Source organism: Phascolarctos cinereus, unplaced genomic scaffold, assembly GCF_003287225.1.
Source record: "Phascolarctos cinereus isolate Bilbo 61053 unplaced genomic scaffold, phaCin_HiC Scaffold_4;HRSCAF=312, whole genome shotgun sequence".
In the NCBI taxonomy this organism is placed as follows: domain Eukaryota; kingdom Metazoa; phylum Chordata; class Mammalia; order Diprotodontia; family Phascolarctidae; genus Phascolarctos; species Phascolarctos cinereus.
In genome coordinates this window covers 659,355,690-659,379,588 of record NW_027555847.1, presented here as the reverse complement: position 1 = coordinate 659,379,588, position 23,899 = coordinate 659,355,690, and the positions used below count along the sequence as shown (strand labels likewise).

The 23,899-nt window shown below is 52.7% G+C and overlaps 2 protein-coding genes across 3 annotated transcripts; one reads left to right on the top strand and one right to left on the bottom strand.

Annotated features, from left to right (window-relative positions):
* The first annotated feature begins 6,336 nt into the window (after positions 1 to 6,336).
* On the top strand, positions 6,337 to 15,722 carry HOOK2 (hook microtubule tethering protein 2). Of its 2 annotated transcripts, none has more exons than XM_020995364.2 (22): positions 6,337 to 6,507; positions 8,094 to 8,179; positions 8,430 to 8,502; positions 9,700 to 9,750; positions 9,879 to 10,011; positions 10,195 to 10,262; positions 10,438 to 10,500; positions 10,612 to 10,692; positions 10,858 to 11,018; positions 11,421 to 11,561; positions 11,728 to 11,929; positions 12,046 to 12,156; positions 12,432 to 12,519; positions 12,601 to 12,670; positions 12,953 to 13,090; positions 13,176 to 13,263; positions 13,563 to 13,597; positions 14,187 to 14,269; positions 14,353 to 14,453; positions 14,740 to 14,850; positions 14,989 to 15,060; positions 15,187 to 15,722. In XM_020995364.2, exons 1-22 carry the CDS (start codon positions 6,463 to 6,465, stop codon positions 15,343 to 15,345), a joined length of 2,160 nt encoding a protein of 719 aa, XP_020851023.1. In that variant the 5' UTR covers positions 6,337 to 6,462; the 3' UTR covers positions 15,346 to 15,722. The 2 variants fall into 2 exon arrangements, with proteins under 2 accessions (XP_020851023.1, XP_020851022.1); XM_020995363.2 differs by having other exon boundaries at positions 14,350 to 14,453.
* Positions 15,723 to 15,958: 236 nt separating this feature from the next.
* Positions 15,959 to 23,569, bottom strand: BEST2 (bestrophin 2). The gene is made up of 9 exons (XM_020995269.2): positions 23,253 to 23,569; positions 22,977 to 23,071; positions 18,730 to 18,963; positions 18,443 to 18,597; positions 18,179 to 18,256; positions 17,833 to 17,985; positions 17,572 to 17,652; positions 17,075 to 17,229; positions 15,959 to 16,718 (listed from the first exon to the last, which is right to left on the bottom strand). The coding sequence occupies exons 1-9, from the start codon at positions 23,402 to 23,404 to the stop codon at positions 16,292 to 16,294; spliced, it is 1,530 nt and encodes a 509-aa protein (XP_020850928.1). The 5' UTR covers positions 23,405 to 23,569; the 3' UTR covers positions 15,959 to 16,291.
* Positions 23,570 to 23,899: the final 330 nt, after the last annotated feature.

Genomic DNA, 23,899 nt, shown 5'->3' with positions numbered 1-23,899 from the left:
GAGGTCCCTTCCAGCTTTAAATCAGATTAAGCTCATGAAGAAGAAAAGAGGAAGGGTTGAGATTGAGGAAAGAATTTGAAGGAATTCATCTACTTCCCAGCTCCCAAGTTCCCTGGAGTAGTTAAAGTCAGCCTCTAGCCAAACCTATTCTGTGTGCCTGGGGTTCAATGTAGGAAGCAAAGCCCAGAGCTTTTACTTGGGTGGGGCAGGCCAATCTCCTACCCCACTCCCCAATTCCAGGGCTCCCAATCTTTCCTGGAAGTAGGAAGTACTGGGCTTACCCTCTTCCCTCTGACTCATCACTATAGGAGATGTGAGGGAGGGGGCCAATGCCAGATGTGGAAGAACCATGATTCCCATAAAACCAATACCCATCCTCCCCTCAGTGGGATATACAGCAGTATTAAGGTCTAAGTAGTTAGTAGGGAATATGTTCTAGCAAGATCCTAGATGTGAAACCCCACAAAATGAGTGGAGACTCAGAGTCCTCCAGGGGAACAAGGACAGACAGACAGGTGGAAGGGCAAATAGACTGAGAAAGCTACTAACAGATCCCTTCTGTCCCCCCCCCCCCACTGCCTGAAATGCTTATGGAGAAGGAGGGAGGGAGCAGTTTCAATTGGTTTGAGACAGGAAACATCAGTGTTGCTGTCAGGATGGGGAGGGGGGTACCCGAGAAGCAGGAAGGTCAGAACTAGTCTAGTGGTTGTTTCTAGGTTGTATATTTGAGTATGTTCTGTGGTGTATGTATCATATCAGTGTCTGTGTCCTCCCTGGGTTGTATATGTGTTTAGTTGTGTACTGTTCTCCCAGGGTTCTGTACTGAGTTTTGTTCTCAGAAGGCATTTGAATATCTCAGTTGGGGTACAGTGTCTAGGGTAGGCATGTGTGTGTGTGTGTGTGTGTGTGTGTATGCATCCCTCACCTGTATGTGTTTATATTGCATGTTTGTGTATGTATGAGTGGGTTATGTTTGTGTCTTGGATAAGTATAGGTTTTGTGTGTGTCTGTGTGTCCCTCCAGCTGTGTGTCAGGGTTTTGGTGACCCTGTTTTCACTCTCTGATGACCCAAGCTGATGTCTCCCAGAGGGGGTGGGTTGGGATGAAGGGAGAGCCGGGAATCTCCAGTCCACAGGATGTTCCCGAGACACTAGACCAGACTTGGGCTTCATCCTTCAGTTCCTCCTCCTTTTACCCCTCCCCCAACAGCTCTGCTGGCTAGCCTGCAAGCCTCTCCACAGGGACCCAGGCATTCGGGGCCCTCAGCTCCTGGGGGCGGGGCTGTGTCAGGGCTGGGGAATGAGGGTGGCAGGGAGGAGGCCCCCAACGGGCCAGACGGGTTCCTCCTCATTCCTCCCACCGCCTCTCACTTCCTGGGTGCACAGCAGGAGGTGGGGATGGGGGAAGGGGAGGGGTGTGGTGGTAGGGTGTGGAGAACCAGGTCTCAGGGTCAGACCTGGGGGCGTTAGGACTAGACCTTGTGGCCTGGGGTAAAGAGGAATGGATCCTGGCCCTTTAGGGCCAGATCTTGAGGAGACCCACTCCTCAGGACCTTAGAATATGACCTGGAAGAGGGAATGTGGGGCCTCAGGACAGGAAATGGCCAAGGGTAGGGGCAGTTTTCTCTGACAAGGAGCAAAGAAAGTGGATCTTAAGGTCTCAAAGACAGACAAGTGAGGATGTAGAGCCATCAGGGGAAGCCCTTAGGACCAAATCTGAAGAATGGTAGCTACATGTTAAGCTCTTGGAGGGGAATCCTGAGCCTAGATTCCAGACCTGAGGGTTGAGGGGAAAGGAAGTGGGGAGATCAGGTCTAAGAACTTCCAGCAACTAGTCCTGTTCGGCTATCAAGAGCTCTCCAGGTCAGACCAGAGATCCACTGGACAGGGAATGGCATTCAGACTGAGAATGGTGGCTTAAGGAGAGGGGCAGGAGCACACTAGAAGAGGCTGAGCTAAGAGTTTGATGCCTGTGTCCTCTTGGGGTCTGAGGGGGGAGGGGGGAAGATGTTTTGAGTCAGAGCCTAGGCTGGGTGTGCAGCTGATAACTTTAGCTCTGAAGTTAGGACTGGAATGAATAGGACAACAGGTTTTTTTTTTTTAACTGTTTCTCTACCAGCTTTCTCTGCAAAAACTTCCTGTCTGATGGGGAGATGGGACCTAGCTCCTTTAGGCAGCCAGATTTGTTCCCCAATAGTTTTTGCATACATGACTTTGGCATGTATATCACATGATGCTGATCATGTAGGCTGTGATAGACTTGCCATACTGGGTGGCCCTTGGTCTTCTGTGTTGACTCTCAGACCCAGAGACATGTATGTGGGCACAGCAAAAGCATGTTTACTTGTGCTGGTGCTGAGCCCATGAATTGGGGCCACAGGGTGAGAGGCCAAGGCCTCCCCAGGCCTGAGTGAGTTACCTCCCTACACACACACACACACACACACACACACGAACCCATACTGGCCCTTCCCAGATTCTGTGGGAAGAGTGGGGCCAAAACAGCCACCTGGGTCCTGATTTCCAGTCCTCAGCTGGAAAGACGTGAGTTAAACATCTTAGCTTCCATCAATAGTTCTAGGCTGGGAATCAAAAGTCCCTTCTTCAGTCTGTGTTCCAGCTGCTTCCCACCCCACTCCACCCCCACCACCTACAGGATGGAGTGGTTGAACTGGAAAGCTTCCCACTGTCCTGCACTTTGGTGCTCATACTCCCTGGTCTCTCTTAGAATTGAGCTGTAGTGGTGGAGACTGAGACCCTTAGGGGATCCCCCCCCACACTATCAAGAGAGCTGCGAGGAGATGATTCATAGGGTGGAGCCCCCCGGTGCGCTGGGGACCCTAGGGTCTGAGTCACAGCCAGGGAGGGAAGGGCACTGAACCCTCTCACCCCAGGCCAGTCAGGGCGGGTCAGGAAAAGAGTCCCCCCGACCCACCCACTCCCCTCTCCAAGCCTGTGCAGGCATAGGAAGCTCTGGAAGGTGGGGGGGGAGTAAAAAAGGCCGGAAGTCGCGGTTCCCATGGAGATAGGGGTGCAGCTGGTGGCCCCGTTGTCCCAGCCTGGGGAAGCCCCAGCCTGGTTTCAGCCCGGCAGGAAGGGGTTAACAGCCACCCTTCTCTCCCGGTTTCACAAGTCTGAAAAGCCCCTCAGAGGGGGGAGGAGGGAAGGAGAAGAGGTGGCGGGGGCAGGTGTGGGATGGGGCTCGCACGCAGTTAGGGGATCAGGGAGGGGCAACCATGAGCCCTAATTTCCCAGATCCCCTTACCACTGCCCCTCCCGCAGCGCCCTGGGGACCCATACACACGTTTTCCCCAGACGCGCACAAGCACAGATGCACTCAGTCCCTTCCCATCCCCATCCACCGGATTCCCACTCCCCTAGAGAACGCATTCTTCGTCACGCACGCACGCACACAGATCCCTTCCCCACCCTCATCACGCACGCGGCCCCCTCCCATTTCCGTCACGCACACAGATTCCGCCCCTTTACCGTCACGCTGGCAGAGCCTTCCCCGTCACGCACTGAGAGCCCCTGCTCATCTGAGGCACTCAAATATCTCCTTTCCAGTGCTTAAACCCAGCTCATTCCCAGTCTTAGTTTTGCATACAAGTTCCTCTGCATCCTTCTTAAGTACACCGACCCCTCCCTGTCCACACCAAGTATACAGCCCCCCTTTGCCAGCCCTCACTGTCAGTCATCTCACACACAGGCCCCCCTAGCTTGTCAGCACCATCTTGATCCTCATTTGGTACATGGCCCTCTCCCCATCTCTTCACTAGCCAAAGCTCCTCCCTGGGTCAGTCCCCAACTGCCCCCCAAAATAGGAAGATGAAAAAGAGACTCAAAAAAGTACAGAGATTGAAAAAGACAGAGAAATGGAGACAAGCAGGCACAACACCCACTCTGATGGCATACTTCTTACCCCACTCCCTTTTTTTGGGGGGGGGGATGAACTGTGGGCCCTCACCTAGTGCCTTGGGCTCCCAGGTCCCTGACCACAGGTGTTCTTCCTGCCCTCTACTCAGTAGCCCCTCTCCTCCCTAATCCCCTCTGTATTTGTTCATAATAACATCATAAATTTCTCTAGTTTTAAGGTTTATAATGCACTTTCTTTACAAGTCTGTGAGGGGAAAATAACAGGGTAAGGATTTTTATCCCCCCTTTATGGATGCAGAAACTAAGGCTCAAATACAAATAAATGTATTACCTACCCCCTCCAAATCTTCAAAGTCTTCAATTTAGGTAGGGAATTTTAACCTTGAATCTGTGAACTTGCCCTCCCCCCAACACACACATATTGATAAAAATATTTCAATATAATTTTTTTTCAATCCTGTATATTTCATGCATCTAAAACAGAAGGGGCCCATAGGCTTCACCAAGACTTCCAAACGGCTCCATAACACACAAAAAATGTTGAGAACCCCTAATTTAGACTCTAGAGTGTCACAGGCTCCTACCCAATACAGGGAGCCTGGGAACAGACAAAAGACCCTTGAAGACAAGGGCCTATAGGCACACTTGGGTTCACAGGTGAGAGATATTTAAGGTGGGGGTAGGGGAAACAGGCTAGGTATAGTCTAGCTGTAGCTCCATTCTGTGGAGAAGGGTCACCTCCAAGTCTTGTGTGTGTGTGTGTGTGTGTGTGTGTGTGTGTGTGTGTGTGTGTGTGTGTGTAAGGGGGGGGGAAGAGGTCACCATACCCAGTGGTTTTTCTGTCTAGATGTCTGGGGGTGGGCATCGGGGGAGGGAGAGTCTGGATACTGCTGTTTGTGGAGGAGGAGAGAAGGTCTGGATCCAGCTATGGCAGGCAGGGTTGTGGGCTGAGATTGGAAGGGGGGGGTGGGGAAGAGTAGTGAGTCAAGCTGGTTTCCCAGCAGCTCCAGTTCCCTCCCTTGGCCCCTGCACTTTCCGGGAAACTCCTCAGGCCCCAGGGAGATTTGGATGGAGCTAGGCCCAGTCCGGGTTACCCCCCACACACACATCTGGAGCCCAGGACCCTCCCTTCCCCCAAATGTGGGATCTGGGACTTCCCTTCCCATCCCCATTCCTTTTTCCCAGGCAGTGAAAAGCTCAAAAACATGGGAGTTTCTGGCCAGTCTGTGGGGCCCATGAGGCTCAAGGCATTATAGACAATTACTGACTGGTGGTGTAAGGGGAAAGCATGGCTGTGGCCTAGACACAGTTCTCAGGTCAAAGGGTAGGAGAGGGTGTGTGTGTGTGTGTTGGTGTATGGAAAGGATGTGGAGGGAGTTTGTGGATGTCTGACTCTTACCATCTATCTCTTGGTTCTGTTTTTTGTTTTTAATCTTTGCCACTGTGTATCTCGTCTCTTTGTGCTCTATCTCTCCCTTCTCTCTCTCTTCTCTTAGTTGGTAGGGACCTCAAGGGTCATATTATCTAACCTCTCCTAATACTACACCTAGATTCTGCTAAGAGAATTTCGGCAGTCAATTCAGGTTTATGTTGGGAATTCCTTGAGATCCCTCTATCTCAGTCTTGCTGCACCAGTCTCTTCTCCCCTCCACCCCCACTCCGCAGTGCCACCATAGTACCCGACACAGGAAGTGCCTCGGGCCGCAGCTCCAAATTCAGCCTAGCCCTGAGCTGGGACGATCATTGCTTGGGGGAGGAGGGAACTAGCCATAGTAAATGGAAGTCCAGTCTCCGAGATGTGAGCGCCCTCTTGTGGACCATTGTAGATACGCAGCCCTGGTGGTAAGCGCCTCCTCGTGGGCCACTGTAGATCCACAGCCCTGGAGATGTGAGCGCCCTCTTGTGGGCCACTGTAGAGACGCAGCCGCCGGGCGTAAGCGCCTCCTGGTGGACCACTGTAGACATGCAGCCCCAGGTGTGAAAGCACCTCCTTGTGGGCCACTGTAAAAAGGCAAACCTGGGGACGTAAGTGCCTCTTTGTGGTCCGCAGTAGACACGCGGGCCCGTTTTTATACGACTTGCGGCCCGATGGACCCACAGGTGGTTCCAGGTAGACACTCCCTCCCACTCCACCACCCACTGCCTTTGCGGCTTTATGGAAAAAGCCCATAAAGGGTGTGAACACCCCTTTTGGAACTCCATAAACACTCAGTCCCTAGGTCGTGGTTGTAGTGAGGTAGGAGAAAGGCCAAGATGAATGACCTCGAAGAGGCAAGAAAGGACGGGTGGCCCATCCCAAATCGGTCACGCTGCCCCGGCTCCAAGATGGCGGAGCAGGGAGGCAGGGAGGGGCGGGGCTTAGTTGGGCCTCGTGCTGGTCCGGCCGTAGGCAGCGCATGGGGGCGGGGCCAAGCCTAGCTTTCAGGGGCGGGGCCAGGCCGGGCTGGGGGGGCGGGGCAGTGGCGCTCTAGGCCCGCCGAGCGGCTGCGCCTCTCGCTGGTGGCGGACCGGCGGCCGTGGCGGCGGCAGCGGCGGCCTGACCTGCTTGACCGGAGCCGGAGCTGCAGCCAGGGCCGGAACCGGAACCATGAGCGTGGACAAGGCTGAACTGTGCGGGTCTCTGCTCACCTGGGTAAGGGGCGGGGCGGTGAGGAACAGGTGTAGGACCCTCCTCCCCCTAGCTCCCAAAAGACCCTCCCCCATAATCCCCCACAACTTCCCCCCAGACACCCTCCCCCCCGCGTAGCCCTCCACCATTTGCCCAGAGAGACCCTCCCCCAGAGACCCCCACATACCCCCAACTTCCCCTCAGAGACCCTTCCCCACATACCCCCCAGACTCTTCCCCCGGAAGGTACCCTTTTCCATGTAATCACCCCTGAGAGACCCTCACCCAGAGACCCTCCCCTACATGCCCCACAAACCTCCGGAAGATATCCTTCCCCATGTAACCCCCAGACCCTCTCCCCAGAGACCCCCACATACCCCCAACCTACCCTCAGAGACCTTTCCCCACATACCCCTCAGACTTCCCAGATACCCTTTTCCATGTAACCACCCCCGAGAGACCCTGCACCCGAGACCCTCCCCCACACACCCCACAAACCCTTTGAAGATCCTCAGAGATCTTCCCCCCATAGAGACCCTCCTTTCACATAACCCCTAGACTTTCCTCTCCACATACCCCCAAGAGAACCTCCCTTCAGAGACCCTCCCCTCACATTTCCCCCCTAGAGATCCTTCCCCCACATACCTCACCCAAGGATCCTTCTTCATATAGCCCCTCAGAAAAGCAGAGGTTTACAAATACCTCCAGAGGTCCTTCCCTTATATATCTCCCACAGAGATCCTCCTCCAGAGACCACCCTACCTCCACAAAGACCCTCCCTCTCCAGAGCTCGTCTCTCAGAGACATTTTCTTTCCACATGGGCACTTCTTAGAGAAATTCTCCCACTTTCCCTCCTAGAATATTCCTAAAGCCACAGAGACCCTATTCATAAAGATACTCACATCCAACCCCCTTTTTTTTTTTATCCCTAAGACCCAGCCCTGTGACGGAGACCTGTCTATTCCCAGCCCAAGACCCATTTAGCAAACTAACTGAATACCCATGATCCCCGTGCTCCTCGGTGGGGATGATGCCACCATGAAAACAGATCAAGTTTTAAGGGCTCTTACATCTCTAAGGGGGTGAGGAGGGAGAGAGATATGGCACATATACAAATTGATGAGAAGGAGGCAGAAGGTTGTAATAAAGATTCAGAGGAGGTGCCCCCAGCCTAAAGGGGAGAGAGCACTGCTGGACTTTCCCTGGGAGTGGCCAGACTCCACCCTACCTGAGCTTCAGGAAGGGTGGTGGCACATAAGTGAAGGGCCTGGTTGGCATTGCCCTGTCACGTGGTGTGAGAGGTTCAGACAGGGCAAGATAGAGGGACAGCTTGGCTTGGCCCAAGCGCATGATGAAGAGCTGGTTGATCTGTTCTGTCACATGAGCAGAGAGTAACCTGGGAGACTCCACCTTTCACGGTGTGCAGAGGAGGTGGGATCCCACAGGTGAGAGGCCCCGCCTCTCAGTGGGAGGAGAGAGAAAGAGTAAACCAGCAGATTGCACACCTGGGAGCTGGGAGCTGGGAGCTCAGGACTGGTCTCCTCAGCTGTCTGCAGTTGCAGCTGAAGGGACCTTGAAGTTCTGACCTACTGTATTTCCGTTTCCCCCAGCTGCAGACTTTCAGGGTGGCCCAGCCCTGTTCTTCCCCCCAGGACCTAAGCAGCGGACTGGCAGTGGCCCATGTGCTACATCAGATGTGAGTTGAGGGGACCCTAGGACACTCCTAGTCTTCCTCAGAAAACCCAGACCATTCCCAAGCCTCCTTAGCCCCCTCATCCCATCAGACTCCAGCCCCACCAAGACTCCCTTAGCTTTTCTACCCTCATTAGATAGCATGTGTATGTCTACAGTCCATGCCACTCCTTTCTCCACACTGGGATTCCCTCTAACCCAGCTTCCCTAGCATCCTCCCTTTCTCCAGTCTGTCACCCCCAATTTCTCCCCAGAGACCCTTCCTGGTTCAATGAAACCTGGCTCCTTCGGATCAGAGATGATTCTGACCACAACTGGCGGCTAAAGGTGACTAGGCATGAGACAGATGATCTGGGGCATTTCAACACAGACTGCATGGGGAATAGACACACAGATGAAAGCTATAGGATGGATACCAAGAAAGATAATTTGACCAGTTCACAATAGAAGGGTGGTGGCGTGTCTATACAGGTGATCCCAGGACCAGTGAATGATGGTTGTGCTGGACAGAAAGCATTGGCCTGCCAAAAATTAAAGGAGGGGGGCCCAGAAAGATGACAGGGCTGGTCACTGGGTGATGCAATAGGTAGAATATTAGATGTGGACTGAGGAAGACTTGAATCTTGCCACATACATTTACTAGCTGTGTGACCTTGGGCTAGTCACTTGAAGTGTCAGCCTTGGTTTCTTTCTCTGTAAAAAGGGGGCTGATAGGGGCAGCTAGGCGGTTCAGTGGTTAGAGCACCAGCCCTGAAGTCAGGAGGACCTGACCAAAACGCTTGACACTTATTAGCTGTGTGACCCTGGGAGAGTCACTTAACCCCAATTGCCTAAAAAGAAAATAAAAGGGGGCTGATAATAGCATCTACCACCCAGGGTTGCTGTGAGAGTCAAATGAGACCACATCTGTTAAGGGGTTTGCTCAGCTTATTACAGCACTATATAAGTGGTAGCCATCAGAATGTAGAGAATATCTCAGAAGAAATTGGGGAGTGACGGAACAGATCCATGAAGGTCCTAAAGTGAGCATGGTGGTAGGTGGCTGACCAGATGAGGAAGGGAACCAAACGGTGGTGGGATGGACAGATGACCAGGGATGGGGATGGGAGTCAGGAATGTGTGGAATGTTATAGTAAAATGATGAGGCAAAGCAGATGATCTGTGGCCCAGGCAAAGACAGACACATGATCAGTGTAATGTAGACAAATGATGGGATGGATTTGTGACATATGTCTGGGGAATGAGCAAATGGCCCAGACCCACACAGATGATGGGAGAGGTCAAAAGGATGTCAGGGAAGAGAAACAGACAAATGATGAATGGATGGATGATGATGTCTAGGGAGGGCCAGGGGGCTGGATAGATATTAACTTGGTGAACAAGTGATAAGGGTGGGGGCCAGACAGATAACTAGGAGCTGGGGAGGTAGTAACACTTGGGTCGGTAGGGAGGTTGGGAGAATACGTGCAGCAGCCTGGGCTGCAAATAAGTGTTTGGGTCTTCAAGTGCCATTTTTCTGCGCAGGTCAGCAATTTGAAGAAAGTATTGCAGGGTCTCGTGGAGTATTCCCAGGATGTGAGTGACCATGGGTGGGTGGTGGAGGAGGAGTCCGTGGCTGGCACAGTCTGGAGAGGGGACCATGGAGGTGGGGGTTTGTGGGACTCCCTAGGCTCCTGATGCCACACAATCCCACTCCCTCCCAGATCCTGGGACACCAGGTATCTGACCAACACTTGCCAGATGTGAACTTGATTGGGGAATTCTCTGATCCAGCTGAGCTAGGGAAGCTGCTGCAGCTGGTGCTGAGCTGTGCTATTAGCTGTGAGAAGAAACAAGGTGAGGCTGGGACTTCAGGTAGAAGACCTCAGGAGGGGGAACCTGGTGGATGGGACTTTGGAAGAGGAGCCTGGTGTTTGGGGCTTGGGGGGGTAGTACTGAAAATGGGGAGCCCAGACCACCACTCCCAGGGGCTAGTGGGAATGGAAGGATGGTCTTAGCAGTGGAACCCCTGATCCACAGAACATATCCAGAGGATCATGACCTTGGAGGAATCCGTGCAGCATGTGGTCATGACCGCCATTCAGGAGGTGAGGCCTGGGTGGGGCAGGGAATGGGGGCATGAGACCTCCCCCTTTTGCTGCTCCAGGGCTAAGGGGAAGAGGGAAGAACATCCCTTCCACCCCACCCCCTGCCTGCTGCCCGAGAAGTCTTAGGGATTGTTTCCCTGGCTCATCTGTTTCCCTTTTGTTCCCCCCATCCCAGCTCATGAGCAAAGATCCTGCAGACCCCATGACGGCAGAGACCTATGGGAATTTCGACAGCCAGGTATGGGATAGGGGAGGGAGACTCTTCTGTCCTTTCTTAGATCAGAGGCCCAAGTCCCTGCTCTTCCTGCTCCTGAGTCATCCATTCTGACCCACCCTGCCTTGCTCACAGTCCAGAAGATACTACTTCTTGAGTGAAGAGCCAGAGGAAGCCGACCAGCTTCGGCAGCGCTGCCATGACCTGGAGCAGCAGGTGGGAGCTAGCTTCTCTTGGACTCCCAGCTCAGATCAGCCAGGGAGTGGGAGGAGGGAGGGAAAAAGGGAGCCCATTGCCAACATGGACGGGCCCGTGACAGACTCATGCGGTGGCACCTCGCATCCATCTCTTGTCTGTTCTGTTCCCTTTCTTTGATCCCAGCTGACCCTTCTAGTAGAGGAGAAACAGAGCCTGGTACAGGAGAATCGAGCCCTGAGGGACAGGGGGGCACAACTGGAGGGACCAGAGGCTGCTGGACTCACCTCCAAGAGGCTTTTGCTTCTCCAGTCACAGCTAGAACAACTACAGGAGGAAAACTTCAGGTGTGCGGGCCTGAGCACCAGGATTATAGGAGTGGGGCATCCCCCTGGGCCCCCAGGGGATGGGGTCACCAGCCCGATTGCCTATGGTCTCAGGGGCTACAGGGGTGTGTAGGTCCTGGGAAGGAGCCTGGGAAGGGGCTGTGTCAGTCAGTAAACCTTAAGTGCCTCTTACATGTCAGGGGCTGTACTAAGTGCCGGAGATACAAAGGAAGGCCAAAGGTAGCCCCTGCCCCTGTCACAGTCTGATAGGGAGAGAACATGCAAATGCCTCTCTACAAATGAGCCACAGGATAGATTGGAGATAATCAGCAGAGCAAATAACTGGCATTGAAGCGGTATAGGGTTGGGCACTGAACTTTGTCGTCCCCCACCGCCACCATGTGTCCACTTCTCTGCCCACAGACTTGAGAGCTTGAAGGAGGATGAGCGTCTGCGCTGCATGGAGCTGGAGAGAGAGGTGGCTGAGCTCCAGCAGCGGAACCATGCACTAACCAGCCTGGCCCAGGAGGCCCAGACCCTAAAGGATGAAATGGATGAGCTCAGGTAGGTAGCACCAACTCAGGGCCCAATCCTAAACCAGGTGGATTCCCGTTTCCCACCCATCTGACTTCTGACTGGGAATAGCCCCTGAAAACCAACAACCAGGGCTGGCTCCTAACTTTCCCAAGCCCCTGGCCCCTGGGGCTCCAAGCTGAACCATGGCCCCTAGGCAATCATCAGAACGAGCAAGCCGGCTAGAGGCCACACTGAGTGGGTGCCAGCGTCGCCTCGGGGAGCTGGGGGAGCTTCGGCGGCAGGTGCGACTGCTGGAGGAACGAAATGCCGGCCACGCAGAGCGGACGAGGCAGCTAGAGGATGAGCTACGGCGGGCAGGGACCCTCAGAGCCCAGCTGGAGGGCCATCGGAGACAGGTGGAGGATGGGCAGACGGGGACTGGAGCTGGTTCCAGAGGGATCAGGTAATGTCTGGGGCCTGGGCCCAGCTCATTCATTTTCCCCCTAATCCTACTGTCCCACACCCCTTCCAGGTACAAGAATTACAGAGTCAGCGGCAGGAGGAGGCCTTGAAGGCTGAGAAATGGCTGTTTGAGTGCCGGACACTGGAAGAGAAATACGAGGCTGTGGTCAAAGAGAAAGAGGTGGGTGACCCTCCAGTGGGCCTGAGCCCAGGGCCATTTCCCAAGCTGGGAAACAAAGGATGCCCTAGATTTGGAGTCAGGAAACCTGGTGTTGAATGCTAGCCCTGCCACTCACTGCCTGTGTTGGCCTTGAGTGCCTTGTCCCTTTTCTGAGCCTCGGTTTGCTCCTCAGAGATCTCTCCCAACTTTGTAATACTCATCAGTGTTTTCAGTATGTGGGGCCAAACCCTAGAGCTGACCCTGGCTCCTTGTCCCTCCCCTCCCCCCACCTCCAGCGGCTCATTGAGGAGCGAGATTCTCTCCGGGAGGCACACGAGGAGCTGTGTTGTGTCCAGGTGCAGCAGAGGGGGCTCATCCAGGCAGGTAAGTGGTCCCCGAGGTGGTGTTGGGCTAGGGGCTTGGGGCTGATGGAGTGCCCACTTGACCTTGTCCCTGTCTCCTCAGATGTCCAGCTGCAGCAAATGTCATCACCTATGGAGAATCTGGCCGCGGAGATCCTTCCAGCCGAGCTCAGGTTCCTTTCCCTGTACCAGTCTTTGTGATAGATCCCCCTTTGGCCTCTGGTGGCTGGGCCCTTGGTCCTCGGGCCATTCACAGCCTTGTGTCTCTTCTGCATTCCCTTCTGTTTCAGCCCAATACCACCAGACTCCTTCCTGTCCATCCAAATCTTCCCCCTCTCGCAAGCTCCTGGCCTTCCTTCACTGTCCCAAGCCCCAGGGATCTCTTCCTCCTTTCGATGGGGGTGGGCTGAAAGACAGGACCACATCTGACTACTCTTTGGGGCCTGGCCCTACAGGGAAACGATCCTTCGCCTGCAGCGGGAAAACAGACGTCTGTGCCAGCAGGAAGCAGCTGACCGTGGCCGCACTGAGGAGCTTCAGGGGCAGCTGGAGGAGGCCAACCGTGCTAGGCACAGGCTGGAGACCCAGCACAGGTGGGGGCGCCGAGACTGAAGACCGAGCGAGGTGAGGCCTAGCCAGGGCTGGGACACCCTGAGTCCTGTGTCTCCTCACCCCCAGGCTGAATCAGCAACAGTTGGCAGAGCTTCGGGCACAAGTAGAAGAATTACAGAAGGCATTACAGGAACAGGGGGGCAAAGCTGAGGATGTGAGTGGTCTGGGCCCCGGCACCACTTCCGCACAGCCATGCCTGAGACCTGTCAGCCCCCATTCACGAGGGGGGAAGGGGAGGTGGGGGGGAGTATCCCCAGGCTGGTGTCGCTACAACCCAGCCTGCCCTCACCTCATCCCTCGTCTCTCTTCTAATCTTCTTTCTCTCCACCTGCTGCCTGTCGGCTCTCTAGGCTATTGTAAGTAGGAGGTGGGGGTAGAGAGGGTTGTGGTGCTGGGCAGAGAAGACAGAGCAAGTAGCCCAGCTTCACCCCTTCTCCTTGTCTCTGTCCTCAGTCTTCGCTACTGAAGAGGAAGCTGGAGGAGCATCTGTAAGTTCCAGGGCTTGAAGGGACCAGCCAAGGGGAGAGGCCCCTGGTGGCCGTTACCGTGGGACAGAAGTAGAGCAGGGAGATGGGAGAGATGATGCTGGGGAGAAGATTGGAGGGAACCCGTTGAGGGGCCTCAGATGCCAAGCAAAGAGATCTGGGTCTGGAGCTCAGGAGAGAGGTTAGGGTTGGAGAGCTGGGTCTGGTAGGCGGATAGGCAGCAAGGTGGTATAGTGGATAGAGCGCTGGACCTGGAGTTAGGAAAATCTGAGTTCAAATCTGATCTTAAACACTTAGTAATTGTGTGACCTTGGGCAAGTCATTTGACTTCTATTTGCCTCAGTTTCCTCCATTGTGAAATGGGGATCATAATAGCATCTATCTCTCTAGGTTGTTGCAAGGCTCAAATGAGATAATATTTATAAAGTTCTTAGCATAATGTTTGACACATGACAGGCACTGTATAAATGGTGGCCATCTTCAGAGGCTAGCTAGGCTGGGGTGGAGAGAGTGGGAGACCAGAAAGGCTGCTGGTAGGGCAAGGACCATCGTCCTGGTGGGGCCAGGCATGATCCCTCGGGCCTGTGGCTAGGGAGAAGCTGCATGAGGCACACTCAGAGCTGCAGAGAAAACGGGAGTACATCGATGAGTTGCAGCCACCGGCCGACAGCAGCAGTAAGATGCCCTCTGAGGGGTGGGGAGAGGGGCATGGGCTGGGTGGCGTGGTGGAGCCCTGAGCTCCTGGGTTCCTGCAGCAGCGAGGCGAATTGAGGAGCTACAGAGGAGCCTGCAGAAGAAGGAGGCCGACATGCGAGCCATGGAGGAGCGCTACCGGCGGTACATGGAAAAGGCTCGGACGGTGAGGACCCCAGGAGTGGCGAGGCCTCACCCCTGCCCCACTTACAATCACAGGCCCAGAGCTAGAAGTGCCCTTAGCCTATCACCCTTAGTTTATAAAGGAAGAAACCAAAGGCCAGTGGGGGAAGTGATGTGCCCTGGCAGATCCAGAGTTCAAGCCCAAGACTTAACAAAATGCAGAGATCTGAGCTTTCATAGCACTGCCCTGCCTCTCCCCCAAGTCTGTCCCACCTAGGCTGGGCTCCCTGGGACTGCCCACAGTGTCTTTTCTCACCCTCCCTCCCAAGGTCATCCAGACACTGGAGCCCAAGCAGCGGCCGCCAGGGCCTCCTCCCCTGGAGATTCAAGCCCTGAGAACCCAACTCCAGGAGAAGGACCTAAGGATCCGACACCTTGAGGTGGTTTTCTTGCTGGACCTGGCTGACGTTACCCTCCTCTCCTGGGGTAGGGGGTGGAGGTGGGGGTGCTTGATCACTGAGTCTGGAAATGGGCAGGAAGCAAGGCCTTGACATTTCCCAACCAAACCTCTCCCTCAGACTGACTTTGAGAAGAGCCGGAGTCAGCGGGAGCAGGAGGAAAAGCTGATCATCAGTGCCTGGTACAACATGGTAAGTGGGCACCCATTCCGTCCATGCCCTGCTGCTTCCTCTCCTCTCCCCAGAACTCCCATCTCTGGACCTCCTTCCTCAAGTGACCCCTAATTTCTCGTCTTTCTGCGCTCACCTTTTCCCCAGGGCATGGCCTTGCAGCAACGAGCTGCAGGGGAGGATCGACAGCCAGGCCCAGCTTATGCCCAGTCCTTCCTGGCTCAGCAGCGACTGGCCACCAACACACGCCGGGGACCCTTGGCTCGAGCGCAGGCTGGCCCTAGCCGATCTGAAGACAAGCACTGACTGCCAAACCCTCACTACTCCATTCTTCTGGGCAGCATAGGGTTAAACCTGGGCTGTTCCCTTCTCCATGCACACACTACACGGAGTTGCCCTTATTGCACACACCCAACTCCAGGGCAAGGGAATTCTAGCCCTGACCTCTGATCTCTGACCTCAACCCTTTTCCTTCACCCAAGTTTTGTTTTTTAAGATGTTTTCCCAAGGGTCCGTCCCATTTTTAACCTCTGGTTCTCAGGGCAAAGAGGAGTTGGATTTCTGTGTTTCCAGTACTGCCAGGCTGGGCCCCACCTTCTCTTTTTAAAAATGTGATTCGGGAGAGGAATAAATCTTCTAAGTCTGAGATGAGGAATTAAATAAAGCATTCAATCCTAAATCCACCAGACTGGCTTCTTCCATGTGTCAGTCGACGTGCAGCTAAGGGAGGCATTCCTGGGCTCCCAGGGCAGGTTCCAATAAGCTCATTCTCCCTGAGGTGGAAGCGTCGAGGGGGAGAGGGAGAAGGAGACCTCCAGGGTTGGAGGTAGAGTGTAGATTAGAGTCCTATGTCCTTTGGATCCTAGGACTCAGAAGTGTCAAGAACTTCACTGATAAAAGAAATACTCTGAGGCTGAAGTGACTTGACTTAGATCACAAAGGTATTCAGTAGCATAGCTAGGATTCAGGGCCCAGGTGCTGCTTCTGGGTCCTGAGAGGGGGAGTTTTCAGGCATTGCCCTGGGACATGGGGTAGGGGGTTTGAGGGGTGGCTCTTATAGGTAAGACCATTAGTGGCATCATTTTCATCCTACTCTAGATGATATCTCTTGGGCTGTAGAAGCTGCACTTTGTGTTGGGGTAGGGGAGGGGTGACCGTGAAAGTGTCTTGGTCCAATAGTCCCATCTCTCCAGTGGCTGGCCATCCATCTGACCAGTGCTTAGCATGCTGGTCAGTCAGTGAGCAACAAGTCTCAGGCCAAGCTCTCCTCCTCTTCTCCAATTGGGCTAGGCAGCCAGGGAGGCAATGGTGCAGGATTAGGGGTTGGGCCTCGAGCCATGGGTACCACTACCACAGAGGGAGGGGGTTCCACAGAGGAAGAAGCAGGAGCAGCAGGTGGGGTGGGCTCTGTGTCAGAGGGTGGGTCCAGGAGGGGACCTGTGGCTGAGTCATCTTGGCCACAGTCTGGACAAGGACAGCCAGCTGTGGTTGAAGCCTCTGAAACACAGCTATTCTTCCTTCGAAGCAAGGACAGTCGTCGGCCCAAGATTGCGGAAGGACCTGGGCCAGAGCCACCTGCCAGTAGTCGGTGCAAGAAGTCTCCTGGTACTGAGGGACCTTCCCCCAGTTGCCCCTCCATGCCCTCCAGTCGCTGAAACTGCATGTCCTCTTTAGCCAGCCTACAAGGACCAGGGTTAGGGGGTAAATGGTGACCAACAGATGTCTCAGAATAGCTCATATCATCTCTGGCTGCTTTCTCTCCATCCGGATCTTCAAACTACCCAAATCCTTTGATCTTTTCCTTAAGCATCCTCCCCCACCCATTTCCCCAAGAAGAATCTCAGAAATGGAAGGAGCTTAGGAGTCACCTAGTCCAAGTCTCTCATCTTACGAGGGAGGAACTAAAACCTAGAAAGGGGTAGGGAATTGTTCAGGATCTCACTAGCAACAGGAAGAGCCAGAAGTGGAATCTGGATGTTCTGATTCCCAGGATACACCCCACCTACCCCAACCCACCTACCCCACCCCAGCTCACGTGATATCAAAGGTGGAACCCTGGAAGGAGGGCTGGTGCCTCATGAAAGCGGTGGCTGCTGTGTAGGGTGCCCGGGCATCCGCAGCATCCCAGTACAAATCCTTCTCTAACAGTGGCAGGTCATCATACATCTCATCCACCGCCAGCATTGACACCTGGAGTGGGAGTAACAGGATGTGGCTACAGGGTCAGGGAGGGTGCCATTGAGGAAGAGGATTTTCTTTTTTCTTTTTTTTTTGTGAGGCAATTGGAGTTAAGTGACTTGCCCAGGGTCACACAGCTAAGTAAGTGTCAAGTGTCTGGTCTGAGACCAGATTTGAAATCAGGTCCTTCTGACTCTGAGGCTGGTGCTCTATCCACTGTGCCACCTAGCTGGCCCAAGGAAGAGGATTTTCTAGGAGGGATGGTCAAAGCTGTCCTGGGAGAAGGTGGGAGTTAAGGAGAATCTTGATGAAGAGGCTATCAGATAGAAGAGATGAGAGGGAATGGGGCCTCACCTGGAAATTCCTGTCAATCAAAAAGTTGGTCTCAAAGTCATCATCGTCCTCCCCAAAGGGGTTTATGAGCTGCTCAGCCACCTATGGAGTGAAGGGTGGGCACTGGAAATGAGGACTCTTCCACAGAGAGATCTGCCCAATGCCCTTGGATTCCTGTGTTTTGTCCTGACGCCTTCCCTCCCACTCCCACCCCCAGCCACTTCCCTGAGACCTTGGTCCCTCCCAAGCCTTTCCCTATATTCTCTGTCTTGTAGGTTTTACCTTGAGCCAGCCAACGTAGAAGAAGAACTGAAGCAGGGTGAAGACTGGAATGCACAGGTCCATGTTATGATTCTCGTATCCCTTGGTTGGGTCCAGGAACTGGCGCCCAATAAGACAAGCCAGGAAGAAGCTGTATACTGCAATTGTCACCACCTAGAGGCAGGGTCAGGACAGTGGAGGATCGCAGGTCAGTGAGGCAGGTGGGGGAGGGAGCACTGCTAACCCTTGGAAGAGTCGTCCCATTGCTCTTAGTCGTCCTCTCCAACTCTATTGTTACATTCCCAGTCCCTGAGAGCCTGGTCAATATCCCAATAAGTGAGAAGGGAAACTGAGTCACAGTGGGTACCTGAGTGTAGACAAGGGGCACGCTGATCCAGTCATAATGAAACAACATCCCACATTTGGCCCGGAACTCATCCAGTTTCTGTGATAGAGAGCATGGAGTCAGGGAGCAGTAAGAGGGTCCCTTAAGGAACCATGTCTAGAAAAACCTAGAGTTAACGATGGGGATGGGGCTGGGCAAAGCGTCCCTTGGGTGAATGGCAACGCCTCTCTCCCAGAATGGGGTGGGGGGATGTGTGACCCAGTTCTTAGTTCCTGCTGCCCTTACCTCCATAAGCAGCTTGAAAGTGCTGCTGTCTCGGATCCGACCCTCTTTGCGGGCTTGGGCAGCAAGGTTGGCGAACCAGATACAGGGTATCCAATATTTGTTGTAGGATGAATTCAGGCTCTCATATTTTTTCCGCTCTTCACGAGTCATAAACCCTGGAAGACCAGAAGGTCACCTCCAAGCCAGGCTGCTAGGTTCCCCATCCCCCTCCTCCTCTTCTGCAAAATGAATGGGAAAACACTCCTCCCCCAGGGTCAAGGCCTCAGTGTCCCTAGACAGAAGCTCACCAGCCTCTACCACATGGTCCATGGTGGGGAAACGTTTGAAGACAGCCGTACTGACAGAGCGAAGGATGAGCACGGCAGACAGGACTGCATATCGCATGAGTGTGCGCCGGTATAGTCGGCCCCGCTCGTCCCGGCCATGTACCGAGCCGGATATTGCACACATGAGGGCATCAGGCAGAGGCATACACGTGTATTGGCTCCACCATCGATTCACCACCAGTGTGACATAAAACCCTGTGTAGGTGGAAAGAATGAAGTTAAAGTTCAGCTGGGTCACAGTTGGGAGTGGGTTATAAGGGTATGAAGTCAAAGCTACTAGGGACAGGAGAGAAATATGATATAGGGGCAGGGGTGGTGGGAAAAGTCAGGTATTTCAAAGATTCAAGGTCTATACAGAGCGCAGGTTGGACTCTTGAGGTATCCAGGAGCATTTTCAAAAGATAACTCATGCCATCCCACCCTGCTTTGCTAGACTAGCCCCTTACTCTAGCCTCACTTTAAAATTGTGATCCTCTACCCTTGAGTCCTTTGCTCCCCTGCTCTATGGCCACATGTTCCTTTCCAAACTCTCGCCCTAGATTACTCCTGCCATCCGACCGATCCGACCGATCCACTCCTGCGAGGGTGTTCTGTAATCTCAGTTGGGTCCTTTCACTCTTCTCTGATGCACTCTATTCTTCCCTAACAACTCTCTCTTCAAGTCACCTGCCCTACCACCACTCCCTCTTGCTGCCTCTCCCTGCCTCATACTTTACTGAAAAAACTGGTGCTTATCCATCCAAGCTATACACTTCAAATCACCATTCTCAAAGGAGGAGGTGGACCTTTTCCTTACAAAGGACAAAGCCTCTCCTTGTATCCTTAATCCTATCCACTCCCATCTATCGCAGGGAGTTTGTCTCTTCAGTCAGCTCCTCTCCCTAATTTTCAATCTCTTTATCCATTGCTTGCTCTGCTGCCTAGAAACATGCCCGGCTCTCTCCTATCTTAAAAACCAAATCAAACCCCAAAACCTTCACTTGATCCTACCATTCTTTCAGGCTAAAGTCTTATCTCTCTCCTCCCTTTCACAACCTCCACTTTCTCTCTTCTCATTCTATTAACCCTTTACAATCCACCTTACTGCTTTCTTCAAAGTTACCAAGGATCTTGTTAATTGCCAAATCCGATGGTTTTTTTTTTTTATCAATCTTCATCCTCCTGCGGCCTTTGACACCGATGATCACTCTTTGACACTCCCTAGGTTTTCAGGACACCCCCTTCTCCTATTTCTCCACTTACCTATCTGACCAATCTTTCTCAATCTCCCTTTCTGGATTCTCAACCAGATCATGTCTTCTCACCCTAAATGTTCAATAGGGTTCTGCCTGGGCCCTCTTCCTACACCTGGTAATCTCATCGACTTGAATGGATTTAATGATCATCTTTGTGCTGCTGATTCTCAGATCTACCTTTCCTGTCCTAAGCTCTGTGCTGACCTTCAATCTCCCATCTCCAATTCTTTCAGACATTTTGAAATAGACATCCGGTAGCATCTTAAGCTCAATATGTTCAAAATAGAACTCATTACCTTTCCCCCTGGGCCCCCACTCCTCCGACCTTCCCTATTACTGTTGACAGCAACACCATCTTCCCAGCCCCCCAGGCTTGAAACCGAGGTGTCACCCTTGATTCCTCCTGTCTCTCCTATCTCACCCTATCTCATCTCCCTCTGCCCTCTGATACTGCCCCCACTCTGGTGAAAGCCTTCATCCCCTCACACGTGGACTATTGCAAAAGCTTGCAGATGGGTCTCCCACCCTCAAGTCTCTCCCCACTCCAGTCCATCCTCCACTCAGCTTCCCAAATCTCAGGTCTGACCTTGTCACCGTTTTATTCAATAAACTCCAGTGCCTGGCTCCCTAATACCTCCAGGATCAAATAGAAAATGTTCAGTTTGACATCCAAAGCCTTTCATAAGCTACCCCCCTCCTACCTTTCCAATCTTCTTATACTTTCCTGCCCATCATATGTTCTTCTATCCAGTGACACTGGCCTTCCGGTGGTTCCACAAACAAGACTCCAAGCATTTTCTTTTCCTGCCCCCCATGCCTGGAATGCTCTCCCTAACCTCCAGGCTTTCTTTAAGTCCCAACTAAAATCCCACCTTTTGCAGGAAGCCTTCCCTAACTTCCCAATTCCAGGGTCTTCCCTCTCAATTATTTATCCTATATAGCTTGTCTGTACATATTTGACTGCTTGTTGTCTCCCCCATTGGATTGTGGGTTCCTTGAGGGCAAGGACTGTCTTTTGCCACTTTTTATATTCCTAGTTCTTAGAATAGTGTCTGACACACAGTAGACTTTTAATTAATGTTTATTGACTGACAGCCAAGCTCCTAGGGAAAAAAAAAGGTATCTATGCACTGCTGCGTCCCACTTACTTCTCAATTAAACCCTTTTAACTGCCATATTCAATGACCTTTTCTCAGTCCTTATCTCTCTTGACCTCTCTCCACAGTTTGAAAGTATTGACCACCCTTTCCAGACCAGGGATCTTTTCTGTTATGTTAGATTGTTTTTTAACTAATTGAGGAAATGCTAAATTTCCATTAAATGTTAGTGAAAATAAAAATATAATTTTTTGTTCCCCTTCCAAGCTCATGGATCCCCTGAAATCTCTCCTCAGGTTAAGAGTGCCCACCTTGAATTTTCCTGACACTGCTCTCTCCTGGTTCTTTTCTTACCTTTCTGGCCACTTCTGAGTCTCCTCTGCCTTATGTCTGGGTGTAAACTACCCCAGAGCTCTGTCCTGGACCCTTTGCTTACTCTACACTATCTTGATGAGCTCATCAACGACCATCTCTGTGCAAATGTCTCTTTGATCTACATAATCTACCTGTCTCTCTATTAAACTCTAGTCCCATGTGTTCCACAGCATCTTGAACTTAACAATTCCACAAGAAAACTAATTTTCAAACCCCCATGTCCTCCCTTCCGTTTCTGCTGAGCACACCACTATTGTTCCTGGCACACAGGTGCCCAAATTTAGAGTCATCCTAGATTTGTCACTCTTCCTCATCTCTTCTATCCAATCAGTTGTCAAATCTTATCGATTCTGCCTCCACCATATATCCCCAGCTCTCTACTTATACATCCACTGTCCTCATCATCCCTTGCCTGACTGCAATAGCTTCCCAATTACGAATGGTATCATGCCTCCTCTCCTCTCCAATTTATCCTCTTGCCAAATGGATATTCCTAATGGGTTCCCCACCACCACCACCACACACCCCACTGCTTCCCTCTTGCCTCTGGGATAAAATACAAATTCCTCTGTTTGGAATTTAAAACCCTTCACAATCTGGTTCCAGGCTCCTTTTCCAGGTATGTTTCATCTTGCTTTCCTTCAAGCACTTTGCAGTCCAGGTAAACTGACCTATTTGTTGTTCTTTTGGACAAGATACTCCATTTCCATCTCTGGGACTTTGCACTGGTTGTCTGTCGTACCTATAATGTCCTCTCAGAGAATCCCTAGCCCTCTTCAAAGCTCAGCCTAAGTGGCTTCTTGATCACTTCAGACTCTAGTATTCACCTTCCCCCTCCCATTATTTTTGTATCTACTTTATATTTTTTCCCCTATTTATTTTGATGTGTACATATTCCTCCCTTCCTCCAGTAAAATGTAAGCTCCTGAGGCAGGTAGGTGGCCCAGTGGATACAGCACCAGCCTTGGATTCAGGAGGACCTGAGTTCAAGTCTGGCCTCAGACACATAACACTTACTAGCTGTGTGACCCTGGGCAAGTCACTTAACCGCATTGCCTAGCCAAAAAAAAAAGAAAAAAGAAAAGAAAAAAGAAAAAAAATGTAAGCTCCTTCAAGGCAGGGGTTATTTCATTTTGATATTTGTGCCTTGCACAGAGTATGCACTCGATAAATTCTTGTTGACGGAATGAATCTTGGGTCTGAGTTCTGAAAGGGGTTAGTTTCAGGGTTAGAGGGAGGTTCCTTGTCTGGGCTAAGGAGGGATTCAGCATAAAGATCAGGATGAGGTTGAGGGCTCCAGACTATAGAACGTGAAGGTTCCAAGAGGACCCATGGCCTCTAATAAGACAAGTTGGAGGGGGGGAGGGGGCTGAGAGAGGTCTAGGCCTAGGAATAGGGGCTTTTTGAGTTCCAGGGATAGAGGGTGCCTGGGCTGAGGTGTAAAGAAACCTGACAGTTGGTCTTGAGGTGGGGGTTGAGATTAGAGGTAGTGAGTTCATACCCAGGACAAAAGAGACAGGGATGAGGTTGGCGTACTGGTCACAGTATATGACTAGCTTCTCGAAGTACGGTCTCTGATTGTCAGTCAGGATAAAGCTGGGTGGGGTGGAGCAGGGAAAGTTAGAGGCAGATCTATCCCTGACGACCACCTTCCCTCTCAAGTGACCCTCTCTTGTCACCTGAAGCCTTCATCTCTCAGAAAGTTTCTACCTCCACTCCACTCCCCCACCCTACCCCTACCCCTATCCCAGACCCTTGTCCCAAGGCCGGGCCTCACCGGTAGATGGCGCTCAGTGCCAAGTACCCCCCAAGGAAGACCAGCACCTCTCGATAGAGTAGTTTGTAAATGCTTCCCCGCCAAAGCAGCAGCAGCTTGGAGAACCCCCCGAAGCGAGCATTTGCTACGCGAGCTGTGTATGTCACTGTCATTCTGGGGTTCGGACTGGGACTGAGGGCCGAGAGAAAGGGCTGGTGAGGGCCACTCTGCTGAATAGGTCACTCGGGTCCCTGGACTCCCTGCCTTGAGTTTCTCCTCCCCCAGTGCTCCCCGCCACAGTCAGGATTGCTTTCCTTGCTCTTCCAGCACACCACGGGTCGCTCCGCAATCCCACCTGAGCCAAGGAGGAAGACAGTAATCACCCGACCCTGGCGAGGGCCTTCCCGAACCGCACGCCCCCCCGTCCCTTGGGTGCACCTCCCTCGGACCCCGACATTTTCTGTGTCCCTGGGACTGGTCCTCGGCGTCAAGGTCTCCGTATCCCGTCCTCATTCCCTGCTCCCGGGCTTCCAACCCACAGTGAAACTGGCCTCCTTGAAGTTCCTCACACTAGACATTCCATCTCTCGATTTGGGGCACTTTCTGCTGTTTCCCATGATTGGAACTCTCTCCGCCTCATCTCCTTCTCCTCATTTTCCTGTTTTCCT